At 42.6% G+C, this 18,229-nt stretch overlaps 1 protein-coding gene across 4 annotated transcripts; it reads left to right on the top strand.

Moving 5' to 3' along the window:
* Positions 1 to 1,717: 1,717 nt before the first annotated feature.
* On the top strand, positions 1,718 to 17,899 carry VEZF1 (vascular endothelial zinc finger 1). 4 transcript variants are annotated; one of them, XM_057536383.1, is made up of 8 exons: positions 1,718 to 2,569; positions 4,491 to 4,616; positions 5,173 to 5,393; positions 7,297 to 7,991; positions 8,749 to 8,812; positions 9,856 to 10,057; positions 11,316 to 11,447; positions 14,522 to 17,899. In XM_057536383.1, the coding sequence occupies exons 3-8, from the start codon at positions 5,388 to 5,390 to the stop codon at positions 14,947 to 14,949; spliced, it is 1,527 nt and encodes a 508-aa protein (XP_057392366.1). In that variant the 5' UTR covers positions 1,718 to 2,569; positions 4,491 to 4,616; positions 5,173 to 5,387; the 3' UTR covers positions 14,950 to 17,899. The 4 variants fall into 4 exon arrangements, with proteins under 4 accessions (XP_057392366.1, XP_057392367.1, XP_057392364.1 ...); XM_057536384.1 differs by lacking the exon at positions 4,491 to 4,616; XM_057536381.1 differs by lacking the exons at positions 4,491 to 4,616; positions 5,173 to 5,393.
* Positions 17,900 to 18,229: the final 330 nt, after the last annotated feature.

An 18,229-nucleotide genomic window follows, 5' to 3' on the forward strand; every position in this document is an offset into this window, starting at 1 on the left:
GTGGTTAAGGATTTTTTCTGTCCTAAGAATGGAATCTTTGATCTTCCTAATTTCATTGTATTCCTCAAAACAGTTGGAGCCGATTGTTTTTGAGTACTCATTCCAAACTTTTGGATATTTTCTCTGGAAAATATCCTAAGATTTAAAATTTCATCTGAATTTAAAAGGTTGTTAATTTTTCTTTTTAAGGGGAAAGAAAAATCGGAGCAATCAGGAATTCTGGTTTCATCTCATGGATAGAGATAAAAATTAGCCATTTACCTCAAGAAAAGTGATACTTCTGAATCCCAGCTCTTCAGTAATGAGAACTGGCCTGTTTTTACTTGACCTCTACTTTGTGGTAGTGGGGAAACCCCTCTCCAGAGGTTGTGAGGAGGATTGCTAGAGAAAGGTTTTCTAGATCCCGGGAAAAGAAGTTCAAGAGAGTGCGGCAATATTGTCAGTAGAAAAATGGTCTTCATCAAGTACTAGTCTTACAATCCTGAAACTTCATTTTCACCACAGTTTGAAAGGCAGCAAAGTAGGTAGGAGAGGCTATACAGGGAAGGGGAAAGACTGAGGAGATGTATTACAGAGACCTGGAAGTGAATGCGTTAAAACAGGAAAGAAGCAGAGACGTGCATTCATTGAATGAAAACAAAAGAATACCCAGTGTCCGAGGTCAGAGCAAAAAGGTTTTAGTTTACCTAGTTGATTCCTTAGGTTTACATCTTAGTTCTCTCCTTATCTTGTATGTATATATAAACTTAGGCTTCCTGAACCATTTTATTTCTCTTTCCAAAAGAGACTAATGGACATTTATAGGAGACATAGGGGCCACTGTAGCAGTTTAGCTGAGGAATGTAATCAGAAACTATTCATCATTTTCTGTCCCCTCCTGTCTTAGGCTGACTGGTTCCCTGATGTGTTACCTGCTTCTGCCACTGATCCAAACTGCAGAACTTCTCATTCGTTCCCAAGGCCTCCAGGCAGTGTCCAGTAGGGAATCAACTCTAAAAGGAACCAGACCAACGTTTGCCAGCCCCTTCATTCTGGTGACTGAGGGAAGAAAAGTGTGGGAAGGGGGTATATATGTGTAGTCGATGGAAAGGAAACACAGACTGTCAAATTACTATACCTCTTCAGTTTCTTTTACCAATAGAATTCTTCAACCATATTATTTTTTATTGTGTATGTATGGGGGAAGTTGGAGATGGTGACCTTGATTAGAATGTGATTTAAGAGGAATAAATGGAGGGAATGAGATAAGAGACAGTCGGTTATGAAAGAGGTTGAAGTCTTGAAATAATGTGACCATCTGTGGAATTTTTTAAAGCCAGCGTTTGCAAAAATATCACTGATAGAGGCTGCCTCCTCATTTCCCGCCACAGGAGACTTCTTGGACTGGAGGCACTTGTTTAATAACAGCTTGTCTGTGATAGAAAATGTTCAGGGCATCATCATACAAAGTTCCAGTAGCAGTGACGCCTACACGGAAGACTTGGAACTGCAAACAGAGGCTGGGGTCACCTCAGTGACAACTGACGCTGTCCAACCAGAAGTTCGATTCTTGTTTTGGGGGGTGAGGAAGTAGACTGTACTAAAGCACTAAAACAATTTTTTGTCTGTACTTTCTCTTTAATTAAAAAAAAAATATTTTTTTTGGCGGGGAGGGGGGTGTTCGGTAGAATTTCACATCATATCTGGAGTTAAGAAGAGGATGGGGAAGCTCAGCCCTTCACCCAAGAATAACCCAGTAATGACACCTCTACGCGTGGGAAGTGTTTCCCTCCGCACAGGGAGGATCTGAGGCTGCACCCCAGTGGGATTCCCTGCTTGAGTTGGAAGGCCACTCAGAGGTAGATGCGTATCCAGCAAGAGTGCGGAAGGTTTCGCTGGGTTGAAATACCAGAGGGGAAAGACACCAAGTCGAAGGGGCTTCTCCCAGTTTGGAGGTAGGGGCTGTGCTGCGCGAAAGGAACTGAAGAGCCCGGGCGCCACCGTGGCCTGTGCCTTCCGCTGAGGGCCTGAGAGGGACGCGATGCTGCCGGGCACCGGGTCTGAGTCACGGGAGCCGGCCCGGCCGTGCCCAGCGAGCCAGCGCCAGACCCTGGCGTCCTCCATCTTCTCTCCTGAGCTCCCCCTGTTCCAGCTGCCTGAGCCACGGACCGCAGCACCACACACCCCCGCGGGGGGGGACGCCGCGCCCCATCCCCGCCCCCGGCCCCACCCCAGCCCCCCCGCGGGGGCCCTGACCCCACCGCCCGCGGGCACTGGCTGAGCTCCGAGACGGCGAGCGGGCCGCGGGGACGCTCGGGAGGGGTCCGGGCCACTGGGGGCGGCGGCGGCCGGGTCGGGGCTCCCCCCCCGCCCGCGCTCGCCGCGGCGGTGGTGCGTCCCGGAGGTTACCGGAAGTGGCCGCGCTCGGCGCTGCCATGTTGAGGAGCCGCCGCTGCCGCTGCCGCCGCCGCCGCCGCCGCTTTGTTGTCGCCTCCTCCGCCTGAGGAGGCTCCCCGAGCGGGGGGAGTGGGGAGGAGGGGGGTCGGCCGCTGCAGCCATGGAGGCCAACTGGACCGCGTTCCTGTTCCAGGTACGGGGGGCCCCCCCGGGGGGGACACGGGGGGGACAGGGGGGCCGGGCCCGGGGCTGGCGGGCGGGCGGGCGGGCGCTCCTCCTCCCCTCCCTCCCGGCTCCGCTCTCCGGCCCGGCCTTAATCCCCCTTTGTTTTTCCGCCCGCCCGCCTCGGCGGAGCGGGGCTGCTGAGGTGAAAGGAGGCGGCTTCACGGGGTGCGGGGAAGAGAGCAGGCCTCGGGGTGACCCCCGGGCCCCCCTAGCACACACGCACACACACACACACACCCTTCCCTCCCGCCCTGAAGGGGAAGGGAGGAGGCCGGTCGCTGTCACCACCCGCGGCCCAGAGAAAGGAGGGCGCCGGGCCGCTGGATAGCGCGGTCCGCTCGGCCACGGCGCGCCGGGCCCGGGCCCGCACCGTGGGGTGAGGGGGGTCCCTGGGTCCTGCTCACTTCCCCCCCCCACTTCATCCATCTTTTCGCTCGTTCTCCGTTCTTTTCACCTCCCTGTCCTCTTTTTGTGTGTGTGTGTTGACTTTATGACAAGCCCCCCCCCCGAGTCCCCGCGAATAGCGGGTATCCTTGGGCTCCCGCCACTCCCCCTTCCCGCCGCCCCCCTCATGTTTACCCAGTTGGGGGGTGTTGTAAACGTGTATCCCCTCCCCAAACTTTTTCGTTGGATTTACGTGTTTTCATTCCCAAGCCTGTGCCGAGCCTTGGCAGCTGACACCCTCTCCCTCTGTCCAGCTCTCCCGCCGTCCCATTCAGCCCGGGGAATCCCCCGGCCGGGGATGGGGGGGGGTGGCGGGGGGGCCGGGACTCCGGGAGGCCCCACCTTCTCCTGGGGCGCGTTTCTCTCTCGTCCCACCTCTAGCGTTTCCTCCAACCAAGTGGGGGAGACGGCCAGTGGAGAGAGCAAACAAAGTCCGCTTACAGAGCCCCTAGATGAGTCATTCGTGGGGTGTTGGTCTTCACTTTTTGCAAGAAACTTGAAGGTGACTGTAGCCGATGCGTTGGCAGTTCTCTAGCCCGCCCATCTGAGGTGGGGACCCCTATTTGGAAGACCTAGAACTTATTTTTTCCCCACTTCGTTTCTGTTTGCAAACGAAGCACTTAGTGGGCAGTAGTAATGAGCTCACGGGGAAACTTAGGAACCGGAGGTTAGGAAGCTCGTCACTTTAAGTGCGTTCTTCCCGCCTCTCTGAGTTATTTTCCTTCTTTGAATAACTTCGTGAAATCCCAAATGCGTAGCTTGGGCGCTTGAGACCTTTTGGAACTAACCAGGAATGGATGCAGAATTTTCAAAAAAAATCCTCCCAGCCACTGGACCCATCCCAGTGGAGTTAATATAAGGAACTGGATAATTCAAACAGTGCCTACTGTTTAGAGATGGTTTATTGTTTTAAGACATATTCTTTCGAATGTGGTAATTTGATTTTTAAGTAGTTGAAATATATTCGGGCTTCTGAAAATTGAACATACCCAAAATTACGGAATTCACTAACTTGGCCCTTATTGTGATCTAGTATTGTTTTAACAAGTGCTTTGATGAGCTTGATAATGTGATAAGTCAACTTAAAAATGCATTGGAAAAAAATGATATATAACTAGCTTGCATCCAGGTTGGTGTAAAGGTGGCAAATGCCCTCTCTAGAAAAAGCTTTCAAATGGTCATTTTAAAATATAGGATTAATGGGCCACTGCAGTGATTTTTCACTTGAGGAATGATTTAGATTAACCATATTAAACGTGCTCTCAATGGAGATTGAAAAAAAACGAGAGTTCTTTATGTAAAGGAAAACCCTGTAACTAATTTTTGGAAAACTAGTTGAAAAATCTTTTGGAATACTTTTATTATTCTTTTCCTGGGGAAAGCAAATGCCAAGCATTTAATGATCAACTGTTTAATTAGATTTTATATTATTTAATTTTTTTCAGCTATTAAAATCTTTTTTCCCACCTGATGGAGAAGTGTGAAAGCTAATATTTGATCCTGGGCTTGGCAATGTGTGCAGTGAAAATTGTTGGAAAACTTATAATTTAGAGCCGAGGACAGTTGAATGGGTAAAGAGAATATTTCAGTCTTTTCTCTGGAAAGGTATGAATAGACTTACTCAGTTCCAGTTTTAAGTAATTTTCACTGGGGAAATGGAGAGTTAAACTCTCTCATTTGTTTCCTGGATCATCCTGTTGAATTTATATTTTAAAACAATTTAATACCTGCTTGCTTTCCAAATAACCTGGTGGAAAGTGAAAGCCATATCTGTTAAAATGTTTGATGGATGATTCTCCTAACAGGACATTCAAGATATGACTCACTGATGCCAGTTTCCTTCAGTACAAAATCTTTTACCCTCTGGCACTGGAGATTTCATGGTGCCATGTTCTACCACCCTGGGTGATGAAATAACATTTCTGTTTTGTTTTTTGCCAGCCCCAGAAGAGGAAAGCTTGGGCAGGGTTTAAAAAAGCCTTGCAGTTGAAAGAGATGGGAGATAAAATTAAAACTTTGGTTTGGTGATGCTAGTCAAATAAAAGTCTACCCAGAAGTTATATATTTTTAAAAATCACTTAACTGAAGGCAGGCCATGGTTGTTATTTTACTCTGTCTCTCCCCCAGAGAACAAGTTGGGGAAACCCAGTTCCCCTCTTAGAAGGCTTCATATAGAAGTGTGGGGATCCTAGGAATCCTCAGAGAGTGATTCCCGTAGTGGGCGAGGCATTCTACAGCATTTCACCCGAGAAGCAGGGACCTGGTGTGACCCTCCCGTGAGAGTGAGCTTCAGCAATGCTGTAAAAATACTTTATGTTGCCACAGACATCTGAATTGGTAAAATGGCAGTAAGTGCTTTTAGTACTCCATCGAACTAATGGTTGTTTAGAATTGAAAAATGCCTCTCAACACTATAAGTCTGAACTTTGTCCAGAAGATTTGCTTTCCCTATTATCTGATCTGTTAGCCTTTGAAATTGTATATCTTGAGCTATCTTCAGCTATTAACCGTTTGTATACTATACGGAAGCTTGGGCATCCTACAGCCAGGTTGGAAAGGGGGTACGATTAGAGTCCAAATTCTATAAAGTTTTACTAAAGTCACTTGGGTAGACCCTGACAATTACAGGAGCTCCATAAATTAAATTAAAAGTGGACTGTAATTCAGTATGAGCCCTAAGTCCAGAAAGATACTCTAAAGTAAGCACACAATTTCTATGAGTACTTCCAGGACTCAAAGGAAGATTCAGTCAAAATTATTAAATTGAAAGTGGTTAACTCTGGATATGACACCTCCTGATGATTTAGGGAAGTCTGGTTCTAGGCTTAGCTGTTGTGCTGCTATCAAGTAAACATGGAGCTGTGTGTGGTAATGTTCTTATTCATCAGGAGAGGAGCTCTGTGTGTGTTTGTCTGTCTCCGTATTTTTTTACTTAATGGAGTGTAATGTAGAACTTAGATTATAGAGTGAAAAGGGTAAGTAAGTGTCTAGAGTGTCTGAGATGATGGGATGGGCCATTCCTAGGACATTGTATGCTTAAAATATTTAGAACTCTTACCTCTGAGTGCATGTATCCTTTTAGGATGACAAAACTCAAGCATAGGGGCTCGAGCTCACTGTCAAGAGTTTCAAAAATAATGTTGATCAAATACAACATATTAGGAAGAACTATTTCAGGAATTTTTTTCCATCATTTTCTAAATGTTTATCAGTATAGAGGTATGGAGAATTTTGGAAGAATCAAAACCAAGTGAGTAACTACTCATAAATACCAAGAACCTGACCCACAATGAAATTTTGGTTTCAGTGCAGCTAAAGAAAATTTCCAAGCAGTGTCCAGCTCCCAGTTTTGGAGTGGAAAAGCACTTTATAACAGCAAATGTCCAATACTTTAACTAGCCCTACAACTGCTAGAAGAAGATGAAAATGAAAGGAATTTAAATTATTTATAGTTTGTTTTCTCTTATTAGTCTGAGTTTAGGGTTTGAACAACTAGTGTTGCTAAAGGATGCAGACTTCTAGTGTAAGATTAAATGAACTGAGAAACAATTGACAGGTGTTTGCTGGGGGCTGCCTTCACAGATGCCTTCCAGGATGATTAATAGCAGATTCCATTTCAACCAAATCTTTTAGTGGAGTTAAGTGAAAACTTTAAAAGTAAACGTAACCACTAGCATATGTATTCAGAGACCTAGATTCCTTGTATTACTTAGCAACAGCCTCTTTCCTCGGTCACTGAGAGTTTCTGATGGAAGGGGAGAGACATCTATTTTCCTAGGTAAAATAGACAAGTAGATGATTACATGTCTATATGTGTATGTGTGTGAGTGTGTGGCTTGTGCATTACTGCAGTAAGGTACTGTTAAATAGTTAAGTCTGGAGTGTAATTTTTTTGACAAGTTATTTAAACTTGGTTTCAGCACTGACAGACTAATGCAGACTCATTTCATCAGCTGGTATGTCCCTTATGAACCAGGGTGGTGTGTAGTTTAGTCAGCTGTTTGAAAGCAAGATCACTGTCAGCAACTTACTCGCAGAAGTTTTGTGTCTGTGCAGTGATTTTAATGCTTTGTATTGGGAGCTCTGAGAGTAGCTAGGTGGTTGCTGGATCTCTGCTGCAGAGAGTAGCTTACAGGCTCCTTGATTGTCTCTTCTGGTCTCTATTGTCTGGTCTCTATTGTCTGAAGCATGTTGAATTTTGAAGGTCATTGTGAGAGGCTGAATTTCTGAAGTGTAAATGTTTGGTTTTAGGCCCACGAAGCCTCCCATCACCAACAGCAGGCAGCACAGAACAGCTTGCTGCCCCTCCTGAGCTCTGCTGTGGAGCCCCCTGATCAGAAACCATTGCTTCCAATACCAATAACTCAGAAACCTCAGGCTGCTCCAGAAACATTAAAGGATGCCATTGGGATTAAAAAAGAAAAACCCAAAACTTCCTTTGTGTGCACTTACTGCAGTAAAGCTTTCAGGGACAGCTATCACCTGAGGCGCCACGAGTCCTGCCACACAGGCATCAAGTTGGTGTCCCGGCCAAAGAAAACCCCCACCACGGTGGTTCCCCTTATCTCCACCATCGCTGGGGACAGCAGCCGAACTTCGTTGGTCTCAACCATTGCAGGCATCTTGTCAACAGTCACTACATCTTCCTCGGGCACCAACCCCAGCAGCAGTGCCAGCACCACAGCTATGCCCGTGACGCAGTCTGTCAAGAAACCCAGTAAGCCTGTCAAGAAGAACCATGCTTGTGAGATGTGTGGGAAGGCCTTCCGAGATGTGTACCACCTCAATCGGCACAAGCTCTCCCATTCGGACGAAAAGCCCTTCGAGTGTCCTATTTGTAATCAGCGCTTCAAGAGGAAGGACCGGATGACTTACCATGTGAGGTCTCACGAAGGAGGCATCACCAAACCCTATACTTGCAGTGTTTGTGGGAAAGGCTTCTCGAGGTACTGCATTTTGCTTTGCTTTTTTTTCATTATGGTGTCAGTACGATCTCTGTGTGATCTGGAAGGTTTATGTGAGAATAGATATTTGCAGGCCTGTGTTATTAGAGGAGATTGGTGACAGATAAAGTATTACACCTCCAGGTCTAACTCCAGTTTGGTGTGGCTGACAAGTGGTGACATAGTGATTAACTTATTATTTCATTTAAGAAGTGCCTTGGTGGACGCAGGCCTTCTTTCAGCACATCAGTACTTCTTATCACTGCGAAACCATTAGTTTTCAATTCATTTGGGTGGCTGGACATGAGATTCACTGCACAAATCAAAGAAACATATCCTGGAAGTTGGGATGACCTTGGAATCTCTTAAAACTTTTAAGAGAACGTTTTTTTCCATTTTTCTGTGGTTACTAACATTTCACTAATTTTCATTTTTAAAGGCTTTTAAAGTTAATGTAGTAGCAGTTGTCTCTGGCAAGTGTTAGGACTAAACTTTGGGTATTTTGTAATTGTAAAGAATCAAGACCTAATATGATTTGATGTTGACTAGGAGAGAAAATTAACAGGTAAAGGACTAAGACTTTTGTTTATGGTAAGAGAGGTAAGGAGGCTTGCACTGGGGGGTGGGGGAGTTGGTAATTCTGCTAGCTTTCTTTAAAATGTCCCCCACCCATATCTGCCAAGCATGTAAACATCACAGTAAGTAGCATTTCTCTATGTGTGTTCCATTACATCTTCTGTTGAAACTCTCTCTTTCACAGGCCTGACCACTTAAGCTGTCACGTAAAACATGTCCATTCAACAGAAAGACCCTTCAAATGCCAAGTAAGAGTTAAAATGACTTATCCTTAGTGTAGCACTTAATGCACATTATCCAGAAGGTCTGAGCCAGTCAAATCTCACCTTTCTTGAATAGTCTTAAAATCACTGACTTGAGTAAATGTGGTCCATTTGAATTCTGGTTTTATAAAATATAAATGACAGCTTCTGTTTCTGTGAGGCAAGATCATTTAAAAATGTAAATGTTGTTTTTGTTAAGCTACATTTCATTTTCCTTGGGCAACAGTATTTATTGTTATAAGAAAAAAAATTTATTGTCTTGCAAAGGTCGTTGTTTATTTGAAATGAATAAATGAATGAAGTGTTTTAAATTAACTTCTGGGCTGATGATTGAGGTTGTTCTAACCGTAATCGAAGAAAATATGAATTTTTTCCCAAATGTTACCCACTTACTGGATTTTTGTCTGCTATCGCCAGATTGGAGCATTCTCTAATGACATAAGTTGTGGTAATGAAAAGGTTAAGAATCTTGCTAAATGAAATGACCATGTTAGGCGTCAGTAATTCTGGTTTTTTGCTGGAAGTCTTTTTGTGCTCCTTTCAGTTAAATTTGTTAATGAATGATTTTATTAAGTAAGTGATTTGAATTCTAAGAAAAATCCAGTTGGAGGAAGGAAGCTAGTGTCATTGAGTGATTACCTGCCATGAGGCCTTGGGCCAGGCTCTTAATTCACCAGTAATTTTGTGAGGTAGGTATTATTTTCATTTTACAGATGAAATAAATTCAGATAGGTTAGCTAACTTGCTGAATATTACATTGTTTAGTGAGTCAGGGAGCTGGATTTAAATCCGGGTTTAACTGACTCTACAGCTCACATCTTTTCACTACTCTGTTGATATTTTTTTTCTTCCCCTCAAAATGTAAGCGTCCAAAATTCACCAGGTGTTTTATTGTGAGTACAATTCTAGGTAACACATGCAATTAAAATTCAGCTAACTCAGTCTGCTTGCTGACATGAGTAGGGTAATACCTAGAATATAACGTACTTTAAAATGAGTAGAACAGGATAGTCTATATTTAAAAAAAGTTTTCCTCCCTCATGCAGACGTGCACTGCTGCCTTTGCCACCAAAGACAGACTGCGGACACACATGGTACGCCACGAAGGCAAGGTATCCTGTAACATCTGTGGGAAGCTCCTGAGCGCAGCATACATCACCAGCCACTTAAAGACACACGGGCAGAGCCAAAGTATCAACTGTAATACATGTAAACAAGGCATCAGTAAAAGTAGGTGACACTTCAAATTGTATTTCTTTTGCGTTTCAGATTGATGGAATCTAGATTTTTTTTCTATAATATATTGAAGATATTTTCACATGTGTTCTCAGGACTATATTAATGTTCACCTTACTTGTTTCCTCCTGTTACTAAAGTATGCAAACACGCATCAATGGACGGTGTATATTAGTGTTGGAAATACACTTTACGTACATGTATACAGGCAACAGTGATAAACTCTCCACTAATTTTGCTTTTAATCCTGTACTGTCTACTAATAACGTCCATGTTAGAAGAGCACAGTTTCCCTGCAGCTGTTTTTCAGTGTGTCCCTTCTTCTATGGGGTTTGAATAAAAAGCTTTAGTGTGTTAGGATTGTGGCAGCAGAAGCCATACTAGGAAGCTGCATCTTATGCCAGGCAATTTTAACTGTTGTTATTTAATGTTAGGAAGATTCTCAGGCATGAGTGCCCCCTAACTCCGGATAGTATTAATAACATGTCCTTCATAACCTAAAGATAAAAGCAGTGTTACATAATTTTACTTCTCAAACCCAAATCTATAGAGAAAAGGGATAACGTACCCATTTGAATGTTTAAATGCTTTGCTTACCTTAAATTCAGAGTTGAAAAGATAGAATATTCCAGGGACTTGTGGATAAAATTCAATACTTGCATTTACCCAGGCTTTTTTCTAAGATCTCCCTAACCACCAGAAGAAAGTGTTTTCCTAATTCTGTATTCTATTATATATGTACTTCATGCAGCAGAAACATGAGATTCTCAGAATAGGTGGCCAAAAGTGAATGGGAAAGAACGGTTAATGTGTTTCAATCTCATTTGTTTTTGCTTCTTTGTAAGTACATTGGATTTATTATCTAGCATGTCAAACTTTGTTAACTTTACAGAAATTTACTTTTAATGTACATCGTTGTGGTCAGGTAACTAAGTATGTTACATATTTTGATGAGCATTAATTATTCCATGCTAATATTACCCAAGTTCCATTCTAAAAGATGCTTGCTTTTTAATGTAGCAAAGAACTCTTTTATGTTGGTTTTCCCTAACTCTCTGGATTTTTAAAATTTATCTATTTTGACCAGTAGAGACACAGCAGCACAAAAGATGTACTGTAGTAAAAAACTATCCGGGCAAATGATAAAGATCATAGAGGCATGAGGAGTCAAAGTATCTAAGTTCGGATTTTGAAAAAATAGCCACACTTTTTCCAGGTAAATCTAGCGTTTCTGTCTTTGTCTTTGGAGCAGCGTGCATGAGTGAAGAGACCAGCAGCCAGAAGCAGCAGCAGCAGCAGCAGCAGCAGCATGTGACGAGCTGGCCAGGGAAGCAGGTAGAGACGCTGAGACTGTGGGAAGAAGCTGTCAAAGCGAGAAAGAAAGGTAAGACGAGGTGTCCAGTGCTCACAGCCTGGCTAGTGTTTTTACCTAGTGTGCAAGTAACAAAGTAAAACAGCCACAGCTTAGAGAATTCAGCTTCGTGGAAACGCTTTTATGCTAGGAAATACCTGGTAAAGTTATTAGCAACAAAGCTTCCAAGCTTCCAAATAAGTTTTTTTTTACTAGGAAATAAAAATTCTTAGTACTTCTTGTCAGGTTCTTTCTTTTGACTTAATTTTGTTACACATTTGTAGCCAAATTTGGTCCTTTGCTATGTATGCTCAGAGTTCCTTTTTATGTTCATTTTTATGTCAACCTCCGTGCATTAAAGGCTCCTTTTTGTGTTTCTACAATAGTCCCACTCTTAAAGGTAGATGAAATATCCTCATGTGTACATAAGTTCATTTTCTTACAACTGTGTTATTTTCTGCTCTTTAGTGTTCTTTCTGAATTGTATTATTTATTACATATTTCAGACTCTGTAATGCTGATGTCTTTTTTTTCTCGGTCTCACCCTTAATCTAATTCAGTCTGTCACTGGGGCTGGCATTAGCTTAACATGTATGTACTTCAGTTGTTAGTGACTTTACTGTAATTGTTACTAAAACTGGGAATGGTTTGCTTTTCTCTCATATATATCTTATAAAGAAGCGGTTGGAGTATCAGTTTTCAGCACCGTTTTTTAACTTAGTAGTTGTAGCTTTGGCTTCTGGACTACTGTGCAGCTATTTCAGTTAAATAATTTTGTCAGTGTATCATCAGCCACAGGACAGATTCCTAAATTCCGTTTTTCCTTCCCCACCCTTGTCATGTCTTACTGTTTTATTTTAAATTCATAAGGAATCCCCTGCATGTAGGCTCTGCTGTAATTCCTTTGCTGTGTAGTTTCTTCCATCCTTTGCGTTCATGTAGTGCAGCTATTCCCTTCCTCAGATCCCTTCTAAACATCCTGTACTTGGAAAAAGATAAAAGGAATAGCTTTTCCATGTATCTACTGGCATTGGAGGAAAAGAATGCAGCAGCTCAGATAGGCTTTCCACTTTGCCTCAGGTGCTGCTTATTCCTGTCTTCCAGATGAATATTTGTCATTATTTTGATAAAATGTTTTGTGATAAGAAACGGGGTGGAGAATGGCGGGTAGGGGAGAAAAATTTATATGTGTGTATGTGCCGTGATAATTGCATAGTGGGTTGAAAGCATATTATGAAGGATGTTTTGCTCAGAGAAGAAGCAAAAGTGTTTAAGTTACAGAAAGGGATAGGGTTAGATTAAAAAGAAAACGAAGGGGAGGTGGGGAGATGGCACACCCACCAAGTAAGTGAAAGCTTACTTGGTGAAAACAGGAGGAGAATATTTTTAGCATGCTATACCATCACCTCAGAAGTGAGTTGGTTTTCTCCCTCATTCTTTTCTTCTGCACTCTTCTGTTTGGTATTGTATTTCAGTGTGCTTGCACAATAAGACTCAGTTGTTTAGCTCATCTTCTGATCTGCATGAAACAAAATGCTATTGTATTCCCATTTGTTGCATGAATCTCTTTGGAAACGCCCACTGTTGTTAGAAACTTCTGTGTTCGTGTTAGTAAATGTCACGTCTGGGGGGAGGAGAGACTCTTGACCTGAAAACCTGAACTTGAATCAGCACGTCCCTTTTAAATATTGGGCTTAAATAAGGTAATATAAGTTTCCAAACCTGGATGACAATCAGATCATCATCTCAGGAGCTTTTTAGATAGATAAATTTCCCAGGTTCCATCTAAATCTCACAATTGAATTTCCTGGGAAGCAGTTTTTTTCAAAAAACCTGCCTAGATAAATGATTTTGATCATCAGCCAGGTTTGGGAATCCCTGATATAGAGTATGGAACAATGCCAAGGTTACATCATGCTGATCAAGGAAGGGCTGCTCATTGACTCAGGGGTCCACCTGAGGTGATTTGACCATGCGTGGCATGCGGGCAGACCTCCATCTTCAGTCTCAAATGCATTTCTCCGTTTTGACAGCCAAGTCACAGCCAGCACCCCCGTCTGTCTTCTTACTGCACTTTTCTGACACACCAGCAGGTGGTGCTGAATTTTGTTGAGGGGTGGTGTAAGGGGTGTCACCTCTGAGGGAAGTTTTCCTTAAGAAGTGCCCAGGCTTTGCTGATAACAAGGACCACGGTCCCCCAACTCACTGCAGGGTCTCCTAGCCTGGCTAGTCCCCCTTGGTATGGCGGGTGGTGTGTGGAATACGTACAGTTAAATGACACCAGGCATAAAGTAGGTGATTATGTTAGCCTCAGAAAGAGAAGAAGAAACGGGAGTGGGGAGGACAACATAAACCTACTGAGGGATACTTGTTCATTCTAAACAGCCTTAAGAAACAACCAGAAACAACAGGATTATTTAACTAAAATGATTTTCCTAAGACCAAAATAAACAGATGATATTAAAACAGCTTGTTTATCCATCCCTACTTAATGGATTTTTAAAACCTTAACAGAATGTGGCTTCACCTGTGAGAAGGCTTTAGAGTACATAGCATCGAGGACACACACCTCTCTCTGCTAGTTACAGTGTGCCTTGTGAGAAGATTTTTCTGATGATCTGTTATTGTGTAACCATCTGCCCAACTCTGTGTAAACAAGCTCTTCTAGCCTGGCCTGTGGGTGCTTGGTTTCTTCCCGGGAAAGTCTTTAGAATTCAGAGGAACTACATGGAAGTGGTAGTGAGAATACTTAGCCCTACTTGATATCTCTGCCCCCCAGAGTGCCTTGCAGAAATTACCTGATCTTCCAGCATCACTGTGAGGTAGGTAAGTAAATCTAAACTCCAAACCAAAAGCACCAAGGCTAAGCCAGTTGCCTCAGTCTTGTGAAAGGCACAGCATCAGAAAAGAGATCTGCTCTCATGCTGGGATTCCTGGCCCCCAGTCTTGTGCTCAGAAGGATCCTCCCTTCCTGTTGACCACAGGGTAGAAAACTATAATTTAATTTATTAAATGTTTGTCCTTTTTAATTAAAAGAAGTTGATTCAGAAACTGAACTGTGTTCACTGTTTTGAGAATCTAAAGGCCATTTTGTCTTCTTATTTTAGAAGCTGCTAACCTGTGCCAAACCTCCACGGCTGCTACGACACCTGTGACTCTCACTACTCCATTCAATATAACGTCCTCTGTGTCGTCTGGGACTATGTCAAACCCAGTCACAGTGGCAGCTGCAATGAGCATGAGAAGTCCAGTAAATGTTTCAAGTGCAGTTAACATAACCAGCCCAATGAACATAGGGCACCCTGTGACTATAACCAGTCCATTATCCATGACCTCTCCTTTAACACTCACTACCCCAGTCAACCTCCCCACCCCCGTCACTGCCCCAGTGAATATAGCACACCCTGTCACCATCACGTCTCCAATGAACCTGCCCACGCCTATGACTTTAGCTGCCCCTCTCAATATAGCAATGAGGCCTGTAGAGAGCATGCCTTTCTTACCCCAAGCTTTGCCTACATCACCACCTTGGTAAACAGTATTATAAAATCAAAATATGGGTTAAAGTAAATATTTACCAGCAACTTTTAGTTTATTAAAGCAAAAAGTAAACCATGAAATTGGGAGATTTATTACATTAGTTAATAATAGTGTAGTAGCATTATTCTCCAATTTGGCTGGGATTGTTCAAAGTAGGGTGTGTATGTCACTTATCACTGGACCACTTTAGTTTAATCAGAAATTCCTTTTAGCTGACAGCATTGCTTAAACAGGATAGTAGTTGGCAAGATGAAACGCCGGAATTAAAACCAATCATAATAAAACAAAACCCATTTCAAAATTAAAAAGCAGCATTACTGTTTCTGATCCCAAGAAATCATTTTATTCTGAACACTAGCAGAACTCTTCTCCCCATATATACAAGGTGGATGGCTGATCTTAACCTGTTCTAAATCCACGGATTGAGAGCTAGTGTAAAATTGTCTGTGTTTATTGTTTTTATGAGTAAATACATGCATTGTCATAATAAAATGCATTTCAGAGAATATGCATTTTACCTTTGGGAATATGTTAATTTCAGGCAGCATTCCCTATGGGAAAGGTGATACCAGCTCTGATATGCAAAGCATATGATAATTTATCATTCTATCTTCAACATATAATAGGGATTGTGACCTGATATTTGGAGATGTAAATATTGCTCAGCATACTAATCCTGATGGAATATAGCATTGTAGTTGACTTTTTTAAAAAATTTTAAAAAAACAAACAAACAAAATATACACGTGTTTTGGTAAGAAAAGGCCGCAGCTGACAGAGGAGAAGTCAAGTGTGCGGACAGGCAGACTCCTAACAAACAGAGGCCAATGGGACTCCTATCCAGGGGTCAAGGAGTACTTTGGAACAGTTAAAATACATTGCTTTAATTGGAAGACGCTGGAGGCACTGGGATGTGATACGCCCCTCTCTCTCCCAATCAGAGTCTGTTGATATTTCAACAGGGAAAGGTGTTAGTTGCTCACTAGAGTTTATGTCTTATATTAAATTGTATACAGTTTTTATTCTAACCACTAACTAGGTAGTATGCCCCTTCAGAACAAGCAGAGTGTATCTTTTTTTTAATTTCTCCTTCTGTTTCTTAATCAAGTATTGTGCAGATTTGTTCAACTTTGTAAATATGGACATCACTTTTTTTTCTTTGAGAAAACACTTGTATCAGCCTTGTCGGGTTTTCAGGGAGACAGCTGTCTGCACTCCCTGCAGAAATCCAGCAGTGATTGTGCACGTTAAGACATGTGCTTTTTATTTCTTAGCAGGATGTTTTATCTCTGTACATAAAGTAGAAACCAAAAGCTAGGGAGACAGATACTCTTTACACCATCATGCCACACATTAATGTTTTTAAAGCATTGTGTTTTGAAAAAAAGTTACTAAAACCAAGACGCTGTGATTTTTTTTTTTAAGTTGCAATATGTTTTTGGGTTTTTTTCCTTTTTTTAATCTTGCAGTTAAGAGAAATGGACATTAGTTGTGTTAATCTTGCAGAATGTTTGCAGGACTGACTATCAAACTGGATGACTTCCATTTATACCCCACTGTGTCAGTTCAAGCATCAAAATACCTTGCATCAGAGGCAGACTTCCTACATCAGGGACAGGTATCTGTGTGTCATTATACAAAACAGTTCGAGGGGGTTGAACTACGTAGTAAAAAAATGAAATAAATAGTACTTAGTGTAAAATAATTTTATAAATGATCTTTTGTACTTTAGGACATTAAATTGTACAACTTTTGTATATATAAAAGCTTAGGAACTTTCTGTTTAGCAGGAAGGCAACACATTCCTACACTTTTAATGTATATGTTTGTTATAATGTCCATGTAAACATGCCCTATGTTTGTGCCTTTTAATTAGTTTGTCTCAATAAACAAAATGTAGAGAAAAATATGTAGCTATGACTTTGTTACAACTGTTCCTATCCACAGTACCAAAATGGTTTGTTTTTAATATGTAGAGCATTATGTGTGGACTACTGGAAGGACTCGTGTAGGGAAGGCCCAGGCGTGGCCCTGCTGAGGCCTGGATTGGGCAGGTCGTGGCCACATTTGGAGGAAGCCAACGTTTCCTGGCATGCAGCCCCAGGACCGGGTTCTGGCTCTGCCTGCTGGGACCTGCCGTCTCTCTCTGGCTGGGCTGGCAATCACAATCCTCTATGATTGAGACGGCCCCGGCTTCCTCCACAATGGCCCAAGGAGCAGTCCTCAGTGGGGGCAGGTGTGGACCCTACCCCCAGGCTAGAGTGTGGTCGTCAGAACCCTGAAAGTATTAGTTCTTTAAAAAAAAAAAAAAAAAAAAAAGATATATACTAGGAATGATTGCTTTATCAATTCATTGTATAATAAACAGGAGTGAGACTTCATTGTATGACTTCAGTTAAAATGATATTTTGTATGCATTCTTTATTCACCTTAAGCTTGTCTGCAATAATAAACCCATGTCGTGTCTTCTTTTGGGAGGGAGAGAGTTGGCAGGCTGGGGGTGGCAGTGGGCCACTGAAAGCAGGGGCCGAGTAGGTTGTGTGGTGAAATTCTCCTCTCTTGGAACTGGAATTGAGTTTTGATGCTGATGAACTGATTCAACCAAGTGTTGAAGGCACGACGGCCACCGCTCACGAAAAAAGCAGAGAGTTTGTTTTTCTCTTCTGGTTGTAACCTGGTTGAGAGCTTCCCCTTTATCAGATTGGCAGCTAAACAGTTGTATTAGATCATCCTCAAATCTGACATCCAGCCTGTTACGCTCTAGGGCTCGCTGCTTGGCCTACATTTGCCTTTTATTGTGTATCCATTTCCCTCCTAAGGTGTGCTCCTAAACGAAGGTTTCTATGTAAGCAGATGGATGATTTTTCCTGTCAATACCAGCACTGTATTACTAACATGCAAAAACTGCAGATTTATTTTGACAAATTAAAGTTAACCGGTCACAAATGTTATGATGGATTGCTTAATACCTCAGAAGCTTCACCATTTCGCCATGATGATAGAGACATTTTTGAAGCACTGCTTCTCCAGGTGTACACATCTTGATATTGGGCTGGAGAGAGAGGGAAGGACTAACGTCAGGCCGGTTTGACCACTGAGAAGGGAGAGTGGAAATGCACCAGACTGGCTGCAGTAAGAGAAGTAACCCCCGCCAGTCAGCTTGAGTAAAGCCCAGAGCAGGTGGGTTTCAAACATTTCTTTGCATGCTCTAAATCCAGTTTCTTTACTTGAAAAGGGTTTTAGGCCGGGTTGCCTACCCATTTATGTTCAACTAG

This window comes from Balaenoptera acutorostrata, chromosome 20, assembly GCF_949987535.1.
Source record: "Balaenoptera acutorostrata chromosome 20, mBalAcu1.1, whole genome shotgun sequence".
Lineage (NCBI taxonomy): Eukaryota > Metazoa > Chordata > Mammalia > Artiodactyla > Balaenopteridae > Balaenoptera > Balaenoptera acutorostrata.

Excerpts from the sequence above, each read along its gene's own strand:
- VEZF1 (XM_057536381.1), top strand. The coding sequence starts at position 2,537 with ATGGAGGCCAACTGGACCGCGTTCCTGTTCCAG. Across the intron at positions 2,570-7,296 it reads GGACCGCGTTCCTGTTCCAG|GCCCACGAAGCCTCCCATCA; the intron begins GTACGGGGGGCC and ends GTTTGGTTTTAG. Across the intron at positions 7,992-8,748 it reads TGTGGGAAAGGCTTCTCGAG|GCCTGACCACTTAAGCTGTC; the intron begins GTACTGCATTTT and ends TCTCTTTCACAG.